Genomic DNA, 17,719 nt, shown 5'->3' on the forward strand with positions numbered 1-17,719 from the left:
CAATAAAATTGTTTCACGTAACCCCATCTAAACGAATTCATATAAACCTGATGTATCGGGCTCATTATGGAACATAGAAAAGTCTACTATAAACTTGAGTGTAGGGCAAAAACCTAACCACACCCAGAGAAACATTACCAAATTTTACTGCATATAAGACCCACTCCCCATAACAGGGAATATTTAGGGAAAAACTTTTTAGTGTATTTAAGCCTTTAATGTTTACTCCTACTGCACTATACTCTTAATTTAACGGAATCCGATATAACAAACACAATTTAGCAGAAGGAATTTTTCCGTTATTTTTCACTCGATTTACTGAACTAATTCGCTAAATCGAGATTAATTCCATTAATACACTCACAACTACGAAGACACTTCAGACACATATGTACATATGCTGTAAACATTATTCATCACTTACCTTAAACTAAAGGGGTTCGGTGTTTGTTTTAAATTTTGTCTATAATTTCCAATTGATAGCTGCACTCTTTTGACTTTCTTCCCAACACCACTTCCTTTCTGAGACTTCTGAGAGACTTTCAGCACGATGTTTAAGCACAGTAGATAGTCGACTGAGAGGTAATAGTAAATAAACACTCGGTGGCGGTAGGACACAGACTGAGCAGATGTAAACAAACCCAACGTGCCAAGTGGTGCATTTGGTGTGGAATTTAATGGAATCACGCTTGATTTTGTGAACTAGTTTGCTAAATAGAGCGAAAAACTGTAGTGTGATTTAACAGAAACGGTGGCTTGAAATAGTTCCTTAATTTGAGAAAATACAGTATTATGAAAAATGATAGAAAGTCTGTATAAATGAGGGTGTGGAGGAGTGAGGTGGGTCACGGGATATCGAAGGACATGTATCCATCCTGATAGCTGGTGGTTAACTTGACCACTAGACTTGAGACAAAGATTACATGTGAGTGGAGTTGCCAAGTAAATAAATATCCTATACAAAGTACTTCATCCCGCCTGGACATTCAAACTATGCAGCGAAAATTAAGACGTAGAGGAATAACACATGAGGTCAATATATTGGGCGTGCCATTTTCTCAGTTGCTCTCTGCCAGATATGATCTACACGTGTTGTGATATTCTTAAAATTCTAATGACAAGTATTACTATGATTTACAGAATAATAATAATAATAATAATAATAATAATAAACAATCCTTTTACCATTTATTAACACAAAATTTATTGATGTTTCAACAGAGAGTATACAGTATGTACTACTAATTGATTACAGTACCCCGACAAAATATAAGTTTTGTAATAAATTAGCATACAATATTTTGAATAAAAAAATCTTTTAACAAAGCTTTCACAAACAACTTACCCTTATGATGTTCTGGCAGAAATATTATGTTCTTTTATAAAAATTACAGTTTAGTTCAAAATTATCACCTCAGGCATCATCATCTAACTTTTACATCTACAGTTTTCTTAATCCTAGGGAAAACCATCATCATCTTCCTCTGCCATCTCTTTGGCTAATTCCAAGTCTTGTTGTTCTCGCTCTCGTCGCTCCTGAAAATAGAAAATTAGTTCACCTTTTAACAGCACACAAGTTATATAAGCGGATCAAGTTTCAAATTAAAATCACAAATGGTTTATGAGTGCAAATCTCAGGTGATACACTACTTTCCAGCAAATTTTTAAATTAGCTAAGTCTTACACAATCAAAGCACTGTGATTAAAAACAATTCCACACCAAAATATCTTTGTACATTCATTAGTATACTAAAATTCCCAATTAGCAGTTGTATTAATCAAGTTTTTCTCTAAGCACTCATCAAGCTTTATTACTTTTTCCTATTTACTGTAATTACTTTTTTCGACACAGTTTCTGTACCAATATTAGCCCCCTCCCCCAAAAAGGAGAAATTGTATATTGCGTGCAAGTACCAAACTTTGACATTGGTAACTAAAAAATGAAGCCTTTTATATTACATGTACAATACAGAAATTCAGCATTGCAGATTATGTTAACCTCACCTCAGCACTTTCTAGATCCTTGTTATATGACTTTGGAGGGTAACGCATAGCCTTGACAGACTGGTTGTGGATGTCCAGACAGAAGGATATACGTTGATGGTACACAGACTGTGGCTCCCGTGTACAGTAAACATCCACAGTCTCCTTGCTCTGCATGTAGCCATGCTCATGGTCAATAACAGCCTGTAATGAAGCAACCACTAGTACAGTACTTGTGAAATTCATAAATTCAAGTCTTAATGCAACAAATCACATCTGTTTACTGATATGCTATCAGGTACTTCAGGAAAACAATTGTCCGTTAAAAGGAAGCAAATCCTTTATTTTTACCCATAAAAATTACTGTTTTGTTGGCTACACTTACACTGCAGTATCAGTACAATGAACTGTAATACTTATTAAATGTTTTAATTGTCAAAAGCACTTTTGGTACCACATTCTTCTCCTCTTCCTATCTTGGTAATTCCTCTTCCTATTTTTATAATTAAATTTCCTGTGAGATCCCTTTAACTACTAATCACCATGTGCCATGCAACACCAACACACAGACATTCAACTGCACATACGGACACACAAACCAGACGGTCTGAAGCTGGTTTTTCTGGATTTTTAAAAATATTTCTGGGTAATAGAGGGGAGATCCAGAGCAGTCTGGTGTATTGTGGTTCTACTGTACATATACTTTTACATATAGTTCATTATTTACTCTAACCACTTTAATATATATAAATATTTTTTTTTAGGGGATGAAGGTCCCAAGTCATTCTCCAACACATGGAACTTCACAATCAAAAATTCTTTGCCATTTTGATGATGTAAAGATATAAGGTGTCTTGTGTTTGGGATATCCACTGTGAGAGGCTGATAGGCATGTGTTTTCCATGATTTAAAAACAAAGCATTGACTAAGAGACACTCACTCAGGGCTACCCAGCTGATTACAGTACACCCAGAGTGACATTAAGTCAGTCACCTATAGTTTAAATCAAGGAACAAAAACATTACAATACCTACTGATGTGGATAGTAATGAAGCGTGCTTTGTCTACTGTCACGAATAGAAGTTTTAAATTAAATATACACACAAGTATGCATACACAAATAAAGGTTTCTGATCTGTAGCAGGCCCTTGTGCTCCCTATACAATGAACATTTATTTTGCAAAGGTATCTTTCTTGTTTCATAACTCAAAGTATTTGTTCAGTTTTCAACTAGTCAAATATATCCCGAGTGTACGTTAACTGGAAGCTCCACTACAGAGCATCTCATTCAATTCATATTTACAAAACTACTTGGCCTGAGCTACTTACCTCAATTACTCCATCCCTGATTGCTTTAGCTACAATGAACTCAGCATCTTCACGTGACCCAAGAGTAAGCTTTGAAGCTACATCTGCCAAAGAGACACGAGAGTACGAGAGAGATATAGCTCGTAGGCCAGTCTTGATCACATTGTGGCGCAGACGCAGAATTAACATGAAAGTGTGGTCACCTTGAAACTGGAAAACAAAGGAAATAACATAATAAAACTATTCTGCAATTCAATTTATCACTCATTATTTAATAAAGATCAAATCCACTCTCATATACCAGTATCTGAAATACCTCATCTACTTCATCTCCATTCAAAACAGTCTTTTTCTCTCCCTTTTCTATCCACTTGTATCACGAACTTTTATTCACATTGACTATTATCTTTATATCAGTACACACTCTTTCATTCAGATTCACTAAAATTTGCAAACTTTACTTCTAAATTGCCTTCAATGGCAGTGTCAACTACAAATAGCTACTATCTCGTATCTAAATTACGGTATTGTACATTTAACATCACGATTTACCAAACTTGCTCCCCTCTACATTACCCTTGCTTTCACTTCTCTATCTAATACACAGAAATATTGAAGAACTAAGATGGCAATGCAGGTCCCTGAAATAGTCCCACTTTAACTGGTTTGCCAATCACTCTTCCCAACACATGCTAACAAGTTCCTTATTTTCCCTATAAAATCTTAAAAAGCATTCAACAGGATACAAATTATTTTAAATTTACACTTAAATGAATTATTGGCCTTGGAAGGATGAAACATGGCACAGTATATTTGTTGTAGTAAAAAAAAATGGGAAGATAATTACAGAAACAACAAATAAAATAATTTACACATCTGACAGACCTCTGTACCAGTATTCTGGATAACAGGGATATCACTTGATATAAAAAGTTAAACAAACCTTAGAGTATTGGTTTCAAGGATTCTTTTTTAATGATCATGATGCAACTTAGGATGGAAGCGTAAATAATTCTGAGCAAGTCAATAAAATGGACTCTAAAACAACTTCAACTCACCTTACTCTTGTACTCATTGAGTGTATTGGTGAAGTGGACCAAGTTACCTAGTCTAACTGTCTGAGTCAGCTGTAAATATGGAGCCAGGGCTTTCCGCATAATAGCTTGCCGAAATATCTGTGGATGAAGTAATTGTTGGATAGTTTTATTCTGGTGCCACTATTTAGGACAAATCATATCTAAGAGACATGATATTCAAAATGTTTCACCTTTGGCCAGTCTTATAATTGACATAATTTCTAATATACAGGATAGCTTGATCATGAAAACTTATTTTATAAATGGTGACTATATTTTTCATTAGCCTAACCCAAGTGTATCAGTGTATTAAGGTTTACAGTACCAGAGATCATGGAAAACAACGTAAAATACAGGACACTTACAAAGCATTAATTTCTCTCAAGTGACATTAGACAAAAAGACTGAAATCAAAGTCAGAGAAAGACCAACACCAAATTTATCTATGCAAAAGAGTAAGTCAATATTTTTATTTTCTCCTGTTATGTGAAACTTGCAGTACAGTGCCCTTAATATATTTAACCACGAACAACCTATGAAAAAAATAATCAAATACATTGATAAAATCGCGTTTTTACTGTTTAATTACATACAGCATTTAACTAATTGAAGAACTTAGCGCTTTCAAAATTGATACAAGTTTTACATACCTGTCTCTCTGGGATGTCGCCAAGCAATAATTCTACCACCACTGCTATCTTCTGCACAGACTGCCTAAAACCAACGGCTGTCTGTTGTGGGGCCTTACGGAGAGCCTGAATCAAGTGCTTGTGAGCTTCTGAATACTCAAGTTGTATTCCCTTAATACGCCCCATATAGTAATGGTAGCGAGCCACTTCATTGTTGTTGGCCTATGGAGACAAGTTACAAATATAAGAACTCAAATACAGTATAGAAACTTAAGAAATTAAATACAATACAATCATCTCAAGTTAAACATTTTAAAAAAGAATACATAAACAAAAATACAGTATACTGTAGAACCTGGGATAGATATGAAAATATTGGTAATGGGCATTATTGGCTCTTTTATATACAGTAAACTCCCTCTAATCCAGAATAATTGGGGGGCAAGGCCTGTCTGGATTGGCAAAAATTCCAAGGTTGGGTAGGGGTGCATACCGTCAATATTGCAGGGTGTAAAATTCCAGAGGGTCGAGGGATTTCCGAATCAGGCTACTTAAGAACATCACTTCTTAAACAATTTGTTATGAATAGATATACCAGATAGATATACTTAGTCTGGTATTGGGAGAGCTTATTCTCTTTATTTATATAAATAAACATTCCATTAATGAGCAACAGAGGATATCATTAACTTGGTGATTCATTTCCTGTTGCTAATTTGATTTTCCTGGGTTTCCATCATGCAATAACAAAAACCATAAGTAGTTTAGGTTACCTTGCTATATCAAAAGGACAGTAATGAAGTGCACTACTATATCAAGGGACCATTGTACCAATAATATATTGCACAATATTGTACAATGAACAGATGACTAATTCACAAAAATGTTTGCCAACAAACATCCTGATTTACATAATACACTACTAACCTGCTGAGGAAACTCAAGCTTCACAATGAGCTTTTGAGCCTGGTCATAGAGAGAGTAATGGAGATAGTTGCGCAGCAGACAGTTGATAAGCACTGCCTGTCCCTCATGGTCCTTACGCAGTGTTGCTTGGCAAAGACGTTGGTGCAAAAATCTGCAAGTATATTAGGTGTCATAATGTTAAACCTTACACAATCCTGACTACTGTGGCATCACTGCTAGTAAAGAGCCATGCCAAAGCACTGTATGTAAAAATATCTTCCTTGTGTAATTCTGTTCTACATTTTCACAATTTCAAAAAGTGTTGCTGTTAGTATATAAACACTCTAGACTACAGATAAAGAGCAACAGTAAAAAAAAAAAAAAAAATGCCCAAAAGGGTGACTTATATTGTGGAATATACAAGGGGTAATTTGCAATGTAATTGTGATTTTTTTCTTCTCATTAGTTCTCATCATCAGAACTTGTTTAAATATGTGGGGAAGATGGTAGCAATATACTGTATACAGGCCAATAATTATATGAAAATTTTCATTAAACCGTTTAAAAAATTCATTGCTAATGTATTCTGGGAGACCAGATACTGCCCTGACTAAAGACTTTCTTAGGAAAACATTAGAATAATAGTCTTTTATGAGATAGCTGAGTGCTAAAGGAAGGCAAAAGCAAAATACATTTTAGCCTGATAAGTGAAGCCATATACAGCACAATATGTTTTTACTGTTACAGTAAAACTCACCCTCTTATCTCATCCAGCCTTTTATTGACCTCATAGACACGTGAGTGGTAGAAGTAACAGCGAGCAGCCAAGAGGTCAAGGGTGCGACGATTCACTGATGTCACTTTAGTCATCAGGAGATCTATAATTGAAAATGTCATATATAAGGTAGTATATTTTATAAAAATAATCGATTTTTTATAAAATATATTACGTTATTTATTATTAAAATATATACTGTACAGTATTGTCTTTAATAGGGATACTGTAAAGTTATTTAATCAGATTTGATATAGGCCTAATTAGAGCTAATAAATACAAGATGACACTTCAAGTGTAAACATCCTGGAGGTGGAGTAGGACTGGCTGTTGCAGCATTTGACAGTTTTTGTTTTATTTATTAATTAATACAGTATATTCTAGTATGATTAGCCTCTTATGGTGTATGTTTCATCTTAAATAATACAACATACAGTATTAAATACTGTAATAGAAAAATTTGATATATACCTGTAGAGTAAAGGGTAATTTGTAAATTGACTTCAAAATAAAGGAAAAATGTAAAAGAAAACAAATATGACATTTACTGTACATTACAGTAAAAATTTAAGGGCCATGGAGGAGCAGTAATGAGGGACACATCTACAACTCAGTCATCACATACATTCTTCCTACGAAAGATTAAGTCCAATGTTAAGTCAACTAACCAAATAGTAAATCACAAAATTAATTATGCAGTCTCTCACCTAAAAAATTAAAACATTAAACTGCAAATAAAATGCTGTAACATCACATTTTCCAAACTTGAGGAAAAATGGTAATCTAATTCCACAAAAGGACATTATGTATTGTGTTAAATACACATATCATGAAATTACATACCAGAGCACTTGATGGCATCTTCATTGTTATTAACATCCAGGAGCCTGAGAAGTACAAGAAGATGAATGTAAACGTCCACTTCCAGCACCAACTGGACACGTTGACGTACCACGGGAGCTACAACAAAGGTAAAACATCAATAATTCTTGTGTCAATGTCCTTCTAATAAGCAAATACAATAAATTATAATATAAAAAATAATCCCATAATTCCCCAAATACTAAAATGCTATTCTTCCATGATACATTACAGGCACTAGAACTGTATTCATCATTTGAGGCAACATGCCACAATCTGCCCTTTTGCCCAATGTACATGACACAGGTTTTCAGCTTTGTATTAGTATAAACAACCTTTACATAGGCGACAAAGAACAAGGTCTGATTCCATTAGGTCTTGTTCTTTAAGTGAATATTTCACTACAAGAGGTAACTTATGAAAACATTAGTGATTAATAATGGAGCCAAACTATTCTTACACACTCCTAAAATATTTTAAGTAACAAAATAAGGTTGTTTATATAATTAACTTCACTTCTACACCCTACCCAACTGATTTCTTCTTCCTTTAGCCAAGTCCAAAGATAAGGAGTTGCCTTTTGAAATCCATCCCTATAAAGTTCCTCTGTCTTCAGACTCCTCAACTTTCAGCCTAATGTTTTGCATGTCTTTCTCAACCCCAACTATCACGTTTACTTCTATCAATTCTCTTGATCTCCTCCTCCTGATTGGCTTTCTTATTGCATACAGTACACTTGTTAGGGAAGGAGCTGTTTATGTTACATAGATCTACTTTTTTATAACTCCAACTAATTTTGGGGGTTAGAGGGAATGGATTGCATAGTCAAAACCATGAACCATAAAACAGTAAATAGCAAGGGTAGACTGTGCAGTGCAGCATACTGTATAACAAAAGTGCACAATAATCTCTTCCATGAGGATATTGTGTGCAGGTCTGTCTACTCTTAAGGTAAGAACCCAATGTGCTCCTAACATTATATCAGGGTACAGTATCCCCTTACTGTACTTTAGAACAAACCTAATCATACCCATTACTCCCACTCTTGAATGCAGGTTCAAACATTTGCCAGATAAATGAATAATGGCCTAAAACAAGAAATTACTCTCTCTCACACGCCATCACTGCTAGCAATAATTGGAAGCACTACAATTTACCTTGAGGAGTAGCATCCATGTCCATAGGCTCCTCAATAAACTGTAGGATGGTCTCTCGCTCTTGTTTGTTCTCTGGACGACCATAGTATGTGGCAACCAAACGACGCAGAACATTTGGTGTCAATTTACGTCTGGTGGTAGGTAGTGCACGGAGTACACGCAGAACAAAGCGCGGTTCTTTACTGACTATACTGCGTTCAACTAACCGGATTTGCTCTTTTAAATCTGAAAAGATAACAACATTTAATGATACGATAATAAGCACCAGACAGTACAATTTGTTTTTAAAAGGAATATTTGTAATTAAATATATACGGTAAAAATATTTATTTATGTATGATTTAAGCCAACACACAGTATATAAAACTTACCTTATAGAAATACTCAAGCAGTACCGTAGTAACCAAATTTTACCAGAGGATGTTGAATAGTAATTCTTGTGCCCTAGACAGTCTGTGGTGCAATGTATAGCACCTTATACCATGACCCCAGGTGTTAGCGGAATAATTACCATACAAGAAAGAAAATTAAGAACCAGAACTGTACCGCTATAAATCCTTAACCTGATATTTACCAGAATTGTATGTAATCACCAAGTGACGACCTTCCTACTGTCATGCATAACCCCACCAAAGGGGCAGAGGATAAATGTGGAATTTACATAACTAAAAGAACCTTTCCTTATCTTATCTAACCTAACCTAACCTAACCTACAGTACTAGGTAAAGGTTTTTCTTGTATATTTTTCTGGTTATAAACGAATATGACCTTTACTTCTGAGGGATATGGATATTAGGGGAAAAATAACCACTTACAACATTACCGAATTTGCTTCCTAAAATAACCAACAGTTAGTTTGTTTTAGAGTCACATAATTGAAGTAATATATCTGTCTAAAGTCTGTATATGACTGTCACCTTCGTCTTTAAAAATCTACGGAAAAAACAAGTAACAAAATGTGATTATCCGTCCTGTATATTTTTGTGACTATTTAAGAACTTGTTTTCCTTACCTTCTAGAGTTAAAGTATCTGGATCCTTCTTCTCCCCTTCATTCTCCTTGTCCTTCTCTGCACTAGACACTTCCATAGCCTCAACAGTCATTGTGATAGAGAGTCACCAGGAGCCGCCCGTACCTCGTCCCTATGATATGACAACCCTTCGACTTGATGGTTGGAGGAGTATTTATATTTTACTAAGAAACGTTTTAATGAAAATTTTATGACATAGATATATATTTTTATTTTCTGATGATTTGTAAGATGGGATAAATAACAAATGAAGCTCTCTAAAAATAATTAATTCGTTATATTTCCTTAAAGTCGAGAATCTAGCTTTCTTTTTCTTCGAGGATAAACTGGGCTATAAATATGTAGTAAATCACAAACACCTATGATCAAGCTGTAACCTTAATAAAAAAACCCAGTAATATGCAAAGCACAAATGAGCTTTGAAATGAATAAAAGCAAAGTAGAGCAAGTGCACTGACGTGTTGGAAAGGTCCCTATTGAGTTATTACATACTCATTTATTTTAACAACAGAGACCATTTTGACGATTATAGCAAAATAAATATATTGGGAACGCATTGTAATGTTTAAACTTTGGCCTGCACTTATCATGTACCAAGTAACAGTTAAATCTGTGTAGGTGGGACAGTGGTAACAAGCGTATCTCTCACTAATTTGTCAAGGGTTCGAGCCTCTGCACGGACACACGTGAGAAGGGTTTTATCCAGTTTGACCCTCACTACTAAATACTACAGGTTTCCCAGTCCCTGATTTCCTCCTGCACTAACACTGGATAGAGCGTTTAAATGGCTAGTAAGATGGTGATATATATATATATATATATATATATATATATATATATATATATATATATATATATATATATATATATATATATAATAAAAATGTGATGACTAGTGCCATTGGGAGCTAAATGCTCCAGCTTACTTTTACTTTTTTTCTTTTATCCTCTACGCCACTGATCGGCTCGTTAGCCGCTTGGGCGATCGGTCACGTCTCTGATTACTTTTCCTTTTCATTTATCCTCTTCACCAAAAGATGGGCTCGCTAGCCGCCCGGGCGATCGGTTACGTCTCTGTCACGCACTGTTGGCAAATACTAGGCATGCACCAGCTTGGCCACCATACCCTCCTCATTAGTTTTCATGAGATCCAGTAGTTTTAGCTTTCCCCTGTGACAAGAGTTGAGTGCCACTGCATTTGGTTTCATCAAATAAAATTTGGGGATCTATTAATACATCCAAAAATGAGTTATTCTTTTTCCTTTGGTTTAATTTTATACCATTTCAATTCTTCAAAAACATTCTCCCCCTGCACCCTCACTTGACTGGGCCCCAAGGTCATGTCTAGTATACATAGCCACACCCCTCTTACAGGTTACCTGACCGAGATTCATAAATGAGTCATAATCATCAACAGTACCGTATGTTAAACTTGTTATCATCCTGGTTGATCCTCCTTGTCTTATACAACAGTTCCACAACAACTACTATACCAGGTTGATGGGTCTTACGGAGTTATAAACTTCACTCACTCGTCCAGGAAAATGTCAGTGTCCATCATAATGGCTCCAAGTCTGTTGTTGCTAACACAGCTATATAGGTACAATATATACCTGGGGAGTTGTTGCTGATGTCCTTGTTAGTTTATGAAGCATCTCTGCAATAATGATGTGTACAGTTCCCTAATACTGTAAATGTTTACTTTAGTCCCTTTCCTACATGCAACTGTTACAGAGATACATTGTGAGAAACTGGAAATTGGATAAAGAAATTATGTAAATTCATTTGAAAAGTTTCAAGAGAAGTATGGAGGTACCCGGAGTCACCCTCCCTCACACGTCCTCATGGTCAGTCCCTCTACAGCCTTGTGATCAAGCCCACTCGTTATCTCACTTTTCCACATACAGTATTGTCACTAAAAACTGTTTTAACTATTTTCATTTGTTTTGTTTTATATGTACAGAACAGTATATCAAACACCCCACCATGTTAGAGAACTGTGATCTGAGATTACTAGAACTAGACAATACATTAGTTAGTGGGTTAGTTACTACCTGCTGTGATCACAAGTATACTACAAGATAGCTCAGTGCTAACTAGGCTCCAAGGAATAAAGGCTCTGCTAGTGTATTGCCTAATGAGACCAGAATAAAGGTGGGTTCTGTACTGGTATGAGCAAATATGTTAAGCCATAGTCTGCTGTTAGTCAACCTTCAAGGGCTGGTCTTCTCTCCCCTTAGGATGCAAGTCTACCTCTTCACCCCTTGGCTATGAACGTGAAGTATGGTGCAACAGATGCACATACAGTACAGGGAAATTAAAGAAATTATGTGATTAATGTGCAAAAATTTATTTGTAATTCATCTAATTATTAGGAAAAACATAAGAAAATGGTCCATCATATTAGTTAAACAGTAATCTATCATTCTACATTCACAAATGTAAACAATACTAATAAAGATACCTAATCTTCATTCTTTTCAGGTGGTGGTCCACAGGGTTGAACCATTTTCTCCATCATGTTAAAACGAACACGGGCTTTTGTTTCATTTTCTCCAATTGCAATCATGTTCAACATGTCAAAGTGACCCATATAAGAAGCGTAAGTGTCACGCTGTTGATTGACACACCATTCAAACTGTGCTGTGTCTGCATGACCTGTAATAAAACACAAACATCATTATCACCATAATACAGTACAGTACTGTATTATCATTCATTTATTTGTTTACTTATATCAAATTGCTGCATCATACACAGAACATATTCCTGTATACTGTATTTGTAAATATAACAGAATGATTTAAAGTCAGTTCAAATTATTTTTCCTACACGTCTCCATAAACTTGATCAAATGTAACATACACTTCCTCTCTCATCTTTTGATCCCTGTTGAGTCTAAACTTAACTTTATGCTGTCTATGAGTTCCCTATTGACATACTACACCTATGGGTCAATGTAACTTAACATATTGTACTCCTTTAACAACACTAAATTTTCAGAAACTTGACACTTCTCTATAACTGATCATGTAAATAATTTATTTTCCATAATTTATAATCTTGACCTAGTATAACTTAACCTAAAGCTCACTTAGATCATTTCGATTTTGGTGTTGATTTATTGCCTACTAATAAAGTTAAATGTTACAGAATCATACTTTACCTGTGCCAATATATTTTGACTGCAAATGTTCCAGTTGAGAATGAATGTTGTAACGATCACCCATTTTTACTTATGGAAATTCTGTAAATAAAAAAAAATAGATGGTACATCATACGTAATAAGAGCCTTTGACTTTATATTTGGAATTCACTTGAAATTTTACACGAGGGATTGATTCTGATACCTTGTTATAAAATCAAAGGGAAATGAATGGTTCAATAATAGGTGTTAATCTCACTAAGTCCACAATGTCCACCCTATCATTGTCTTGACCATAGTAGTTTGGGATTACAGAAGGAACTTATCCATTCACTACATAATTGGACTCCTTATTTATAAAAGACAGGGGCTTCAAAGGGAAATGCCCCTGAAGCATATCTCTGTTCACTGCCCAATTTCAGAACATGAAGCCTATGAATACACTACAGTATTCAGGTTTCATCAACTTGTTGCCATCCCTTGCCACTGTTATTCCTTAACCAAGGGAGGAGTGATGGAATCTGGACCTATCACTTGGCCTTGATTATAAAATGGGATAACACGATTAATTCCTTATTTATCGTGGAGCTAAAGGATAAATGGTTCTGTAATTACTGTATAAATGAGACAAAACCTGGCTGGTAGATGGTGTATATTAGTTGCAATGTAGTTCTTGTTAATAGTGGAGCAGGCGGATAATGTCAAACGTTCGATTTTGTTAAATTTTTTCTTTGGATGATAATAAAAACTATACAACTTTTTTTTTAATTATAATTATTTTTTATTTTTAGTTTTTCTATCTGTGATCGTAAATCACCTGTAGTGAACAGGGCACAAAGGATGAGGGAAATTGCGGAGTAAAAACACTATGAAAAGATGATCATAAGACATATCAAGTCTCTATGTGCTTTGTACGTGAAGAAGTTTATTTTTTATTGCAAATATTCCACCAAAAATTCTGTCCTATCAGCATGTTCTCATCCGATTATAAACAAATAAATTCAGATTCCGGTCTCATAAGACTGTCAGCAAACAATGAAGCGTCATAACAGAGCTTTTAATACTTTTATTATAGGCTTAATGCCTTTTTTTTAGCCTTCAATATCCAGTCGAGTGTCTATATCCTGCGCAAATCCCATATAATGTTTCTTTCTGTGCAATACAGTATAGGTTTCGATTAATTTCCAATACCTTATGAGTAGCATCGGTTAATAAGTGAACTATATGTTTGTATTCTTATTGTTCTTCCTCAAGGAGGACTGAGGAGTGAGGGAGAAGAAATGTTGTTTTTCAATGGCGACCATATCACATCCACAAAAAACGTAAAATCACACCATGTTGCTTCATGATAGTGCTTCCACTGGTACCAGATATCAAAGAAAGTTCTTTTTGCCTAATATGCCTGGGAGTCCAGGGGGCAGTAAGATTAGGTAGGTTTTTTGGTTAGGTCAGGAGTCCAGGGGGCAGTAAGATTAGGTAGGTTTTTTGGTTAGGTCAGGTTCTATTAGATTCTGTGCACTGTTGTATCATTTTCATTACGATCATCCAAAGAGCATCCATGGAAAAAAAAAAAAAAAATCAAACAACTCTTTCTGGTGTAAGCCGTTTGCTCCACCATTACTCGTAATTCTTGCCAATGTAGTCGTACCAATACGTCAATTTCATCAAGCACGCAAGTGGCTAACCTAATCAAGTTACATAAAGGTGCTGGGCTTCAGAGGGTGTTAGTCAGTCCCTGGAACACACAGTTATTTGCCTGGGCGCTCCTTATTAGTCCTCAATTATAACTTAAAAGCACAAACTCCTCACACTTAACAATTCCCCAAGTTTCACCCTGAGGTTGCTGTACCTGTATCCTGTGCCTTCTTTTTCTTTTTTTTACGTGTACCAGCCCCACATTTTCCCTCATCATCATGGCTCTGCCAACTTAGGAAGAAATATTTGTAGTTGCTAATGTTAGAGGGGCCATATCTCCTTAAATATGCATTTCCCAAGGAAATAAAGGTCATATTTGTTCAAACCACCATAAAAAAAACACACAAGAAAATAGCAATTTGGGCTATTAATTCCCGTTATGGCATAAAATGACTCTTCACCTAATCCGCCTATCCCTCACTACTGTACTGTCCTAGGGTGGGAACTGAAGGGGTGTACTACTGTGTCCTAGGGTGGGAACTGAAGGGTTGTACTACTGTACTGTCCTAGGGTGGGAACTGAAGGGTTGTACAGCACCAAACATCGCATTTTTTCTCCGGGTAGACGCATTTACTGCTCCTCTACTGACACTGAATATATATTGTAGGAAAAACTAATAAGGCATAATGAATCGATTAAATAAGTCACCGGCTGCCTTTCCTTACCAAGATAGTGATGACAAAACATACTAGCTCATGGTCACAGCCTTACCACAGACTCCTTCAAGTGATGTTTATGTTTTGACAATCTATGTGGTTCTTTTTACTAATTCTTATATAAATTACAAGTTATAAAATATATAAACCCTATATATATCTTTAGGAACTTTTAAATATATATAAAGTAACGGTTTTATATATAAGTAATTAGTATTGCGGTGTGGGACCACTGAGAACCATCACGACATCTTTACGCAATCAGAGGACATTGTCGACCAGCTGAGAGAGAGACCGTCAGGTTTAACAGTGAAATGGCTGCTCTTATTATCCGTTCCTTGTCTCAAACTACTCGCCGTGGTGTACAAGTCACTTCGGTTAGGTTTGCAAACAAGAGTAAGTAGCTTGGGTGGTTAGTTTCATCGTGATATATGTATGGAAGCCGGGTATTGTGAGGTGTACGTGATGGAATGGGAAGGAAGAATTTTTATTTTAGTGCACTGGCTTCCTGTGAGCCTGTGTCTGTCATACTGTGAGCCTGTGTCTGTCATACTGTGTAACCGAGAAAAGGTAGTTTATGAGGAAACCGCTACAACCAGAAAACGTTTATAGGATTCCTTTTTTTTTTTTTTTGGTGATTGTAAGTAGTTTGTATTTTCACTTATACTATTTGTTGTTGTTTTTCTATATCTACAACCATAAATCACTTGTAGACAGCAGGGCATGAAGTCTAAGGGAAATTGCAGTGTAAAAGTTAATTTTTTTTTCACCACTTATCAGCTTATTATCTGTTAGGACGCTCTATCTGATAAAATTATCGTTTCAGTCATCCACCACCTACGGTCAGAATACTTCAAAACACATAAAAAAAACACCGGAAAAACAATTTCAACCCAACCCAACCTAACTTAACCTATGCTGGATGATGATTGACAGTGAAGGTCACACCAGATAAAACCCTTCTCACATGTGTCTGGGCTGAGGCTCGAACCCACGACATTTTGGGGAGTTACGTGCATTACAGTTGTACCCCCAACACCCCTACATGCTTTGTACACCAATAAATAAATTATCATAAATACTCCTCCAGAAAATCTGCAGAGTCATCATATGGTTGTCTGCTCTGTTTACAACCGAGTTACTTGGTCTGAGTGTACTCCCACGTCCACACCATGATGCTTCAACAAAATTGCTAATATTGGTACCAGATATTAAAATAAGTAATTTCTGTTTAATATGGTGGGAGGAGGGTGTCTGGAGCTATATGGCTAGGAAGTTAGATAAGGTTAAATAGGTTTCTTTGGTTGGTTAGGTTCTAGTAAATGTCACCCCATTTTAAAATACTTCCTATAATGATAAGAACATTGTAATTGTTTAATTTATCGGCACCACCAAAATTTAGGGAAATTCTAACCATCCTAATGTACAACTTAAATGTGAACACAGAAACCCCACTTAATCACCAACAAAATAAAGTGCATACACACACACAAAAAAATCAATATTGGAAATGGTTGACAAACTTGAGAGGTTCTAATGTACTTTTCCCTTTCTAAATGTCTACTTTATACAGTACAGTACATGAACACACAGGTAGTAATTCTCAATCCCAGGTATATTACTGTTCTTACTTTTAAAGATTTTCTCCTCTTCAGTGATGGCAGACCCACTTGAGCATGCCACTGGATTGGAAAAGCAGGAGTTGATGGCGAAGGCTGCGGGCAATGATGTAAGAATAAGTATCTAAGTATACAATATCTAGCCATACTTGTACAGTACTGTTATTGATTTGCTTATGAAGGAGTTACACCATACTTTAATGGTATATTAGTGGTTCCTTTACCAATAAGCAGATTTTTTTTTGGGTGGGGTGGGGAGGGGGGGATAACTAATAATTAAATTCATTTGAATACATCAATATTTATTTTGCCAATTGCTATTTGAAACTAGCTATTGAAAGTAATGTATATACCTGTAACTTGTCAGCTATCCATGGCAAAAACTTTGTTGTTGATTTTACTGCAGATCTTTCATTTTCAGAATCCCTTTGACATGAGAGTATACAAGCGTATAAGTGGCGATCAGACAAATCCAACTGTTGTTCCATCTTTCTATGAGAAGCGACTTGTTGGATGCATTTGCGAGGAGGATGCAACTTGTATCAACTGGATGTGGCTAGAAAAGGGTGACAAGAAGCGATGTGAATGTGGCTACTGGTTCCAGCTTGCAGATGCTAAACCCATGGTCTAATTCAGATAATTGTGGCAGTTTGTGCTACTAAACCATGTATGTATGGAATGCCTGTAATGATATGGATCTACGGTGCAGTTGAATACCATTCCTTTTCATGAGATGTTTCCTTGTACATATGCTGAACTGTGGGATTACTCATGATAATCTGGGGGGCATTCAGGTTAACCAGTAAGAAAATTCACCTTGAAAAATTGTATTTATACATGTAGAAAAATAAGTGAAATAAACCCAAAAGATGTCCTTCA

General features: G+C 35.7%; 3 protein-coding genes across 4 annotated transcripts; 1 reads left to right on the plus strand and 2 right to left on the minus strand.

Moving 5' to 3' along the window:
* Positions 1-1,175: 1,175 nt before the first annotated feature.
* LOC121876403 (probable 26S proteasome non-ATPase regulatory subunit 3) lies at positions 1,176-9,867 on the minus strand. Its single transcript, XM_042381484.1, has 10 exons — positions 9,708-9,867; positions 8,696-8,920; positions 7,521-7,637; positions 6,660-6,780; positions 5,924-6,074; positions 5,018-5,218; positions 4,350-4,466; positions 3,313-3,501; positions 2,005-2,187; positions 1,176-1,536 (listed from the first exon to the last, which is right to left on the minus strand). The coding sequence occupies exons 1-10, from the start codon at positions 9,796-9,798 to the stop codon at positions 1,459-1,461; spliced, it is 1,473 nt and encodes a 490-aa protein (XP_042237418.1). The 5' UTR covers positions 9,799-9,867; the 3' UTR covers positions 1,176-1,458.
* Positions 9,868-12,056: 2,189 nt separating this feature from the next.
* On the minus strand, positions 12,057-15,330 carry LOC121876401 (splicing factor 3B subunit 5-like). Of its 2 annotated transcripts, none has more exons than XM_042381478.1 (3): positions 15,277-15,330; positions 12,892-12,972; positions 12,057-12,383 (listed from the first exon to the last, which is right to left on the minus strand). In XM_042381478.1, exons 2-3 carry the CDS (start codon positions 12,953-12,955, stop codon positions 12,190-12,192), a joined length of 258 nt encoding a protein of 85 aa, XP_042237412.1. In that variant the 5' UTR covers positions 12,956-12,972; positions 15,277-15,330; the 3' UTR covers positions 12,057-12,189. The 2 variants fall into 2 exon arrangements, with proteins under 2 accessions (XP_042237412.1, XP_042237413.1); XM_042381479.1 differs by having other exon boundaries at positions 15,231-15,297.
* A 127-nt stretch (positions 15,331-15,457) lies between these two features.
* On the plus strand, positions 15,458-17,719 carry LOC121876400 (cytochrome c oxidase subunit 5B, mitochondrial-like). The gene is made up of 3 exons (XM_042381477.1): positions 15,458-15,617; positions 16,877-16,950; positions 17,262-17,719. The coding sequence occupies exons 1-3, from the start codon at positions 15,536-15,538 to the stop codon at positions 17,469-17,471; spliced, it is 366 nt and encodes a 121-aa protein (XP_042237411.1). The 5' UTR covers positions 15,458-15,535; the 3' UTR covers positions 17,472-17,719.

The sequence above is a fragment of the Homarus americanus genome, unplaced genomic scaffold (assembly GCF_018991925.1).
Source record: "Homarus americanus isolate GMGI-L3 unplaced genomic scaffold, GMGI_Hamer_2.0 scaffold17820, whole genome shotgun sequence".
NCBI classification, from domain to species: Eukaryota; Metazoa; Arthropoda; class Malacostraca; order Decapoda; family Nephropidae; genus Homarus; species Homarus americanus.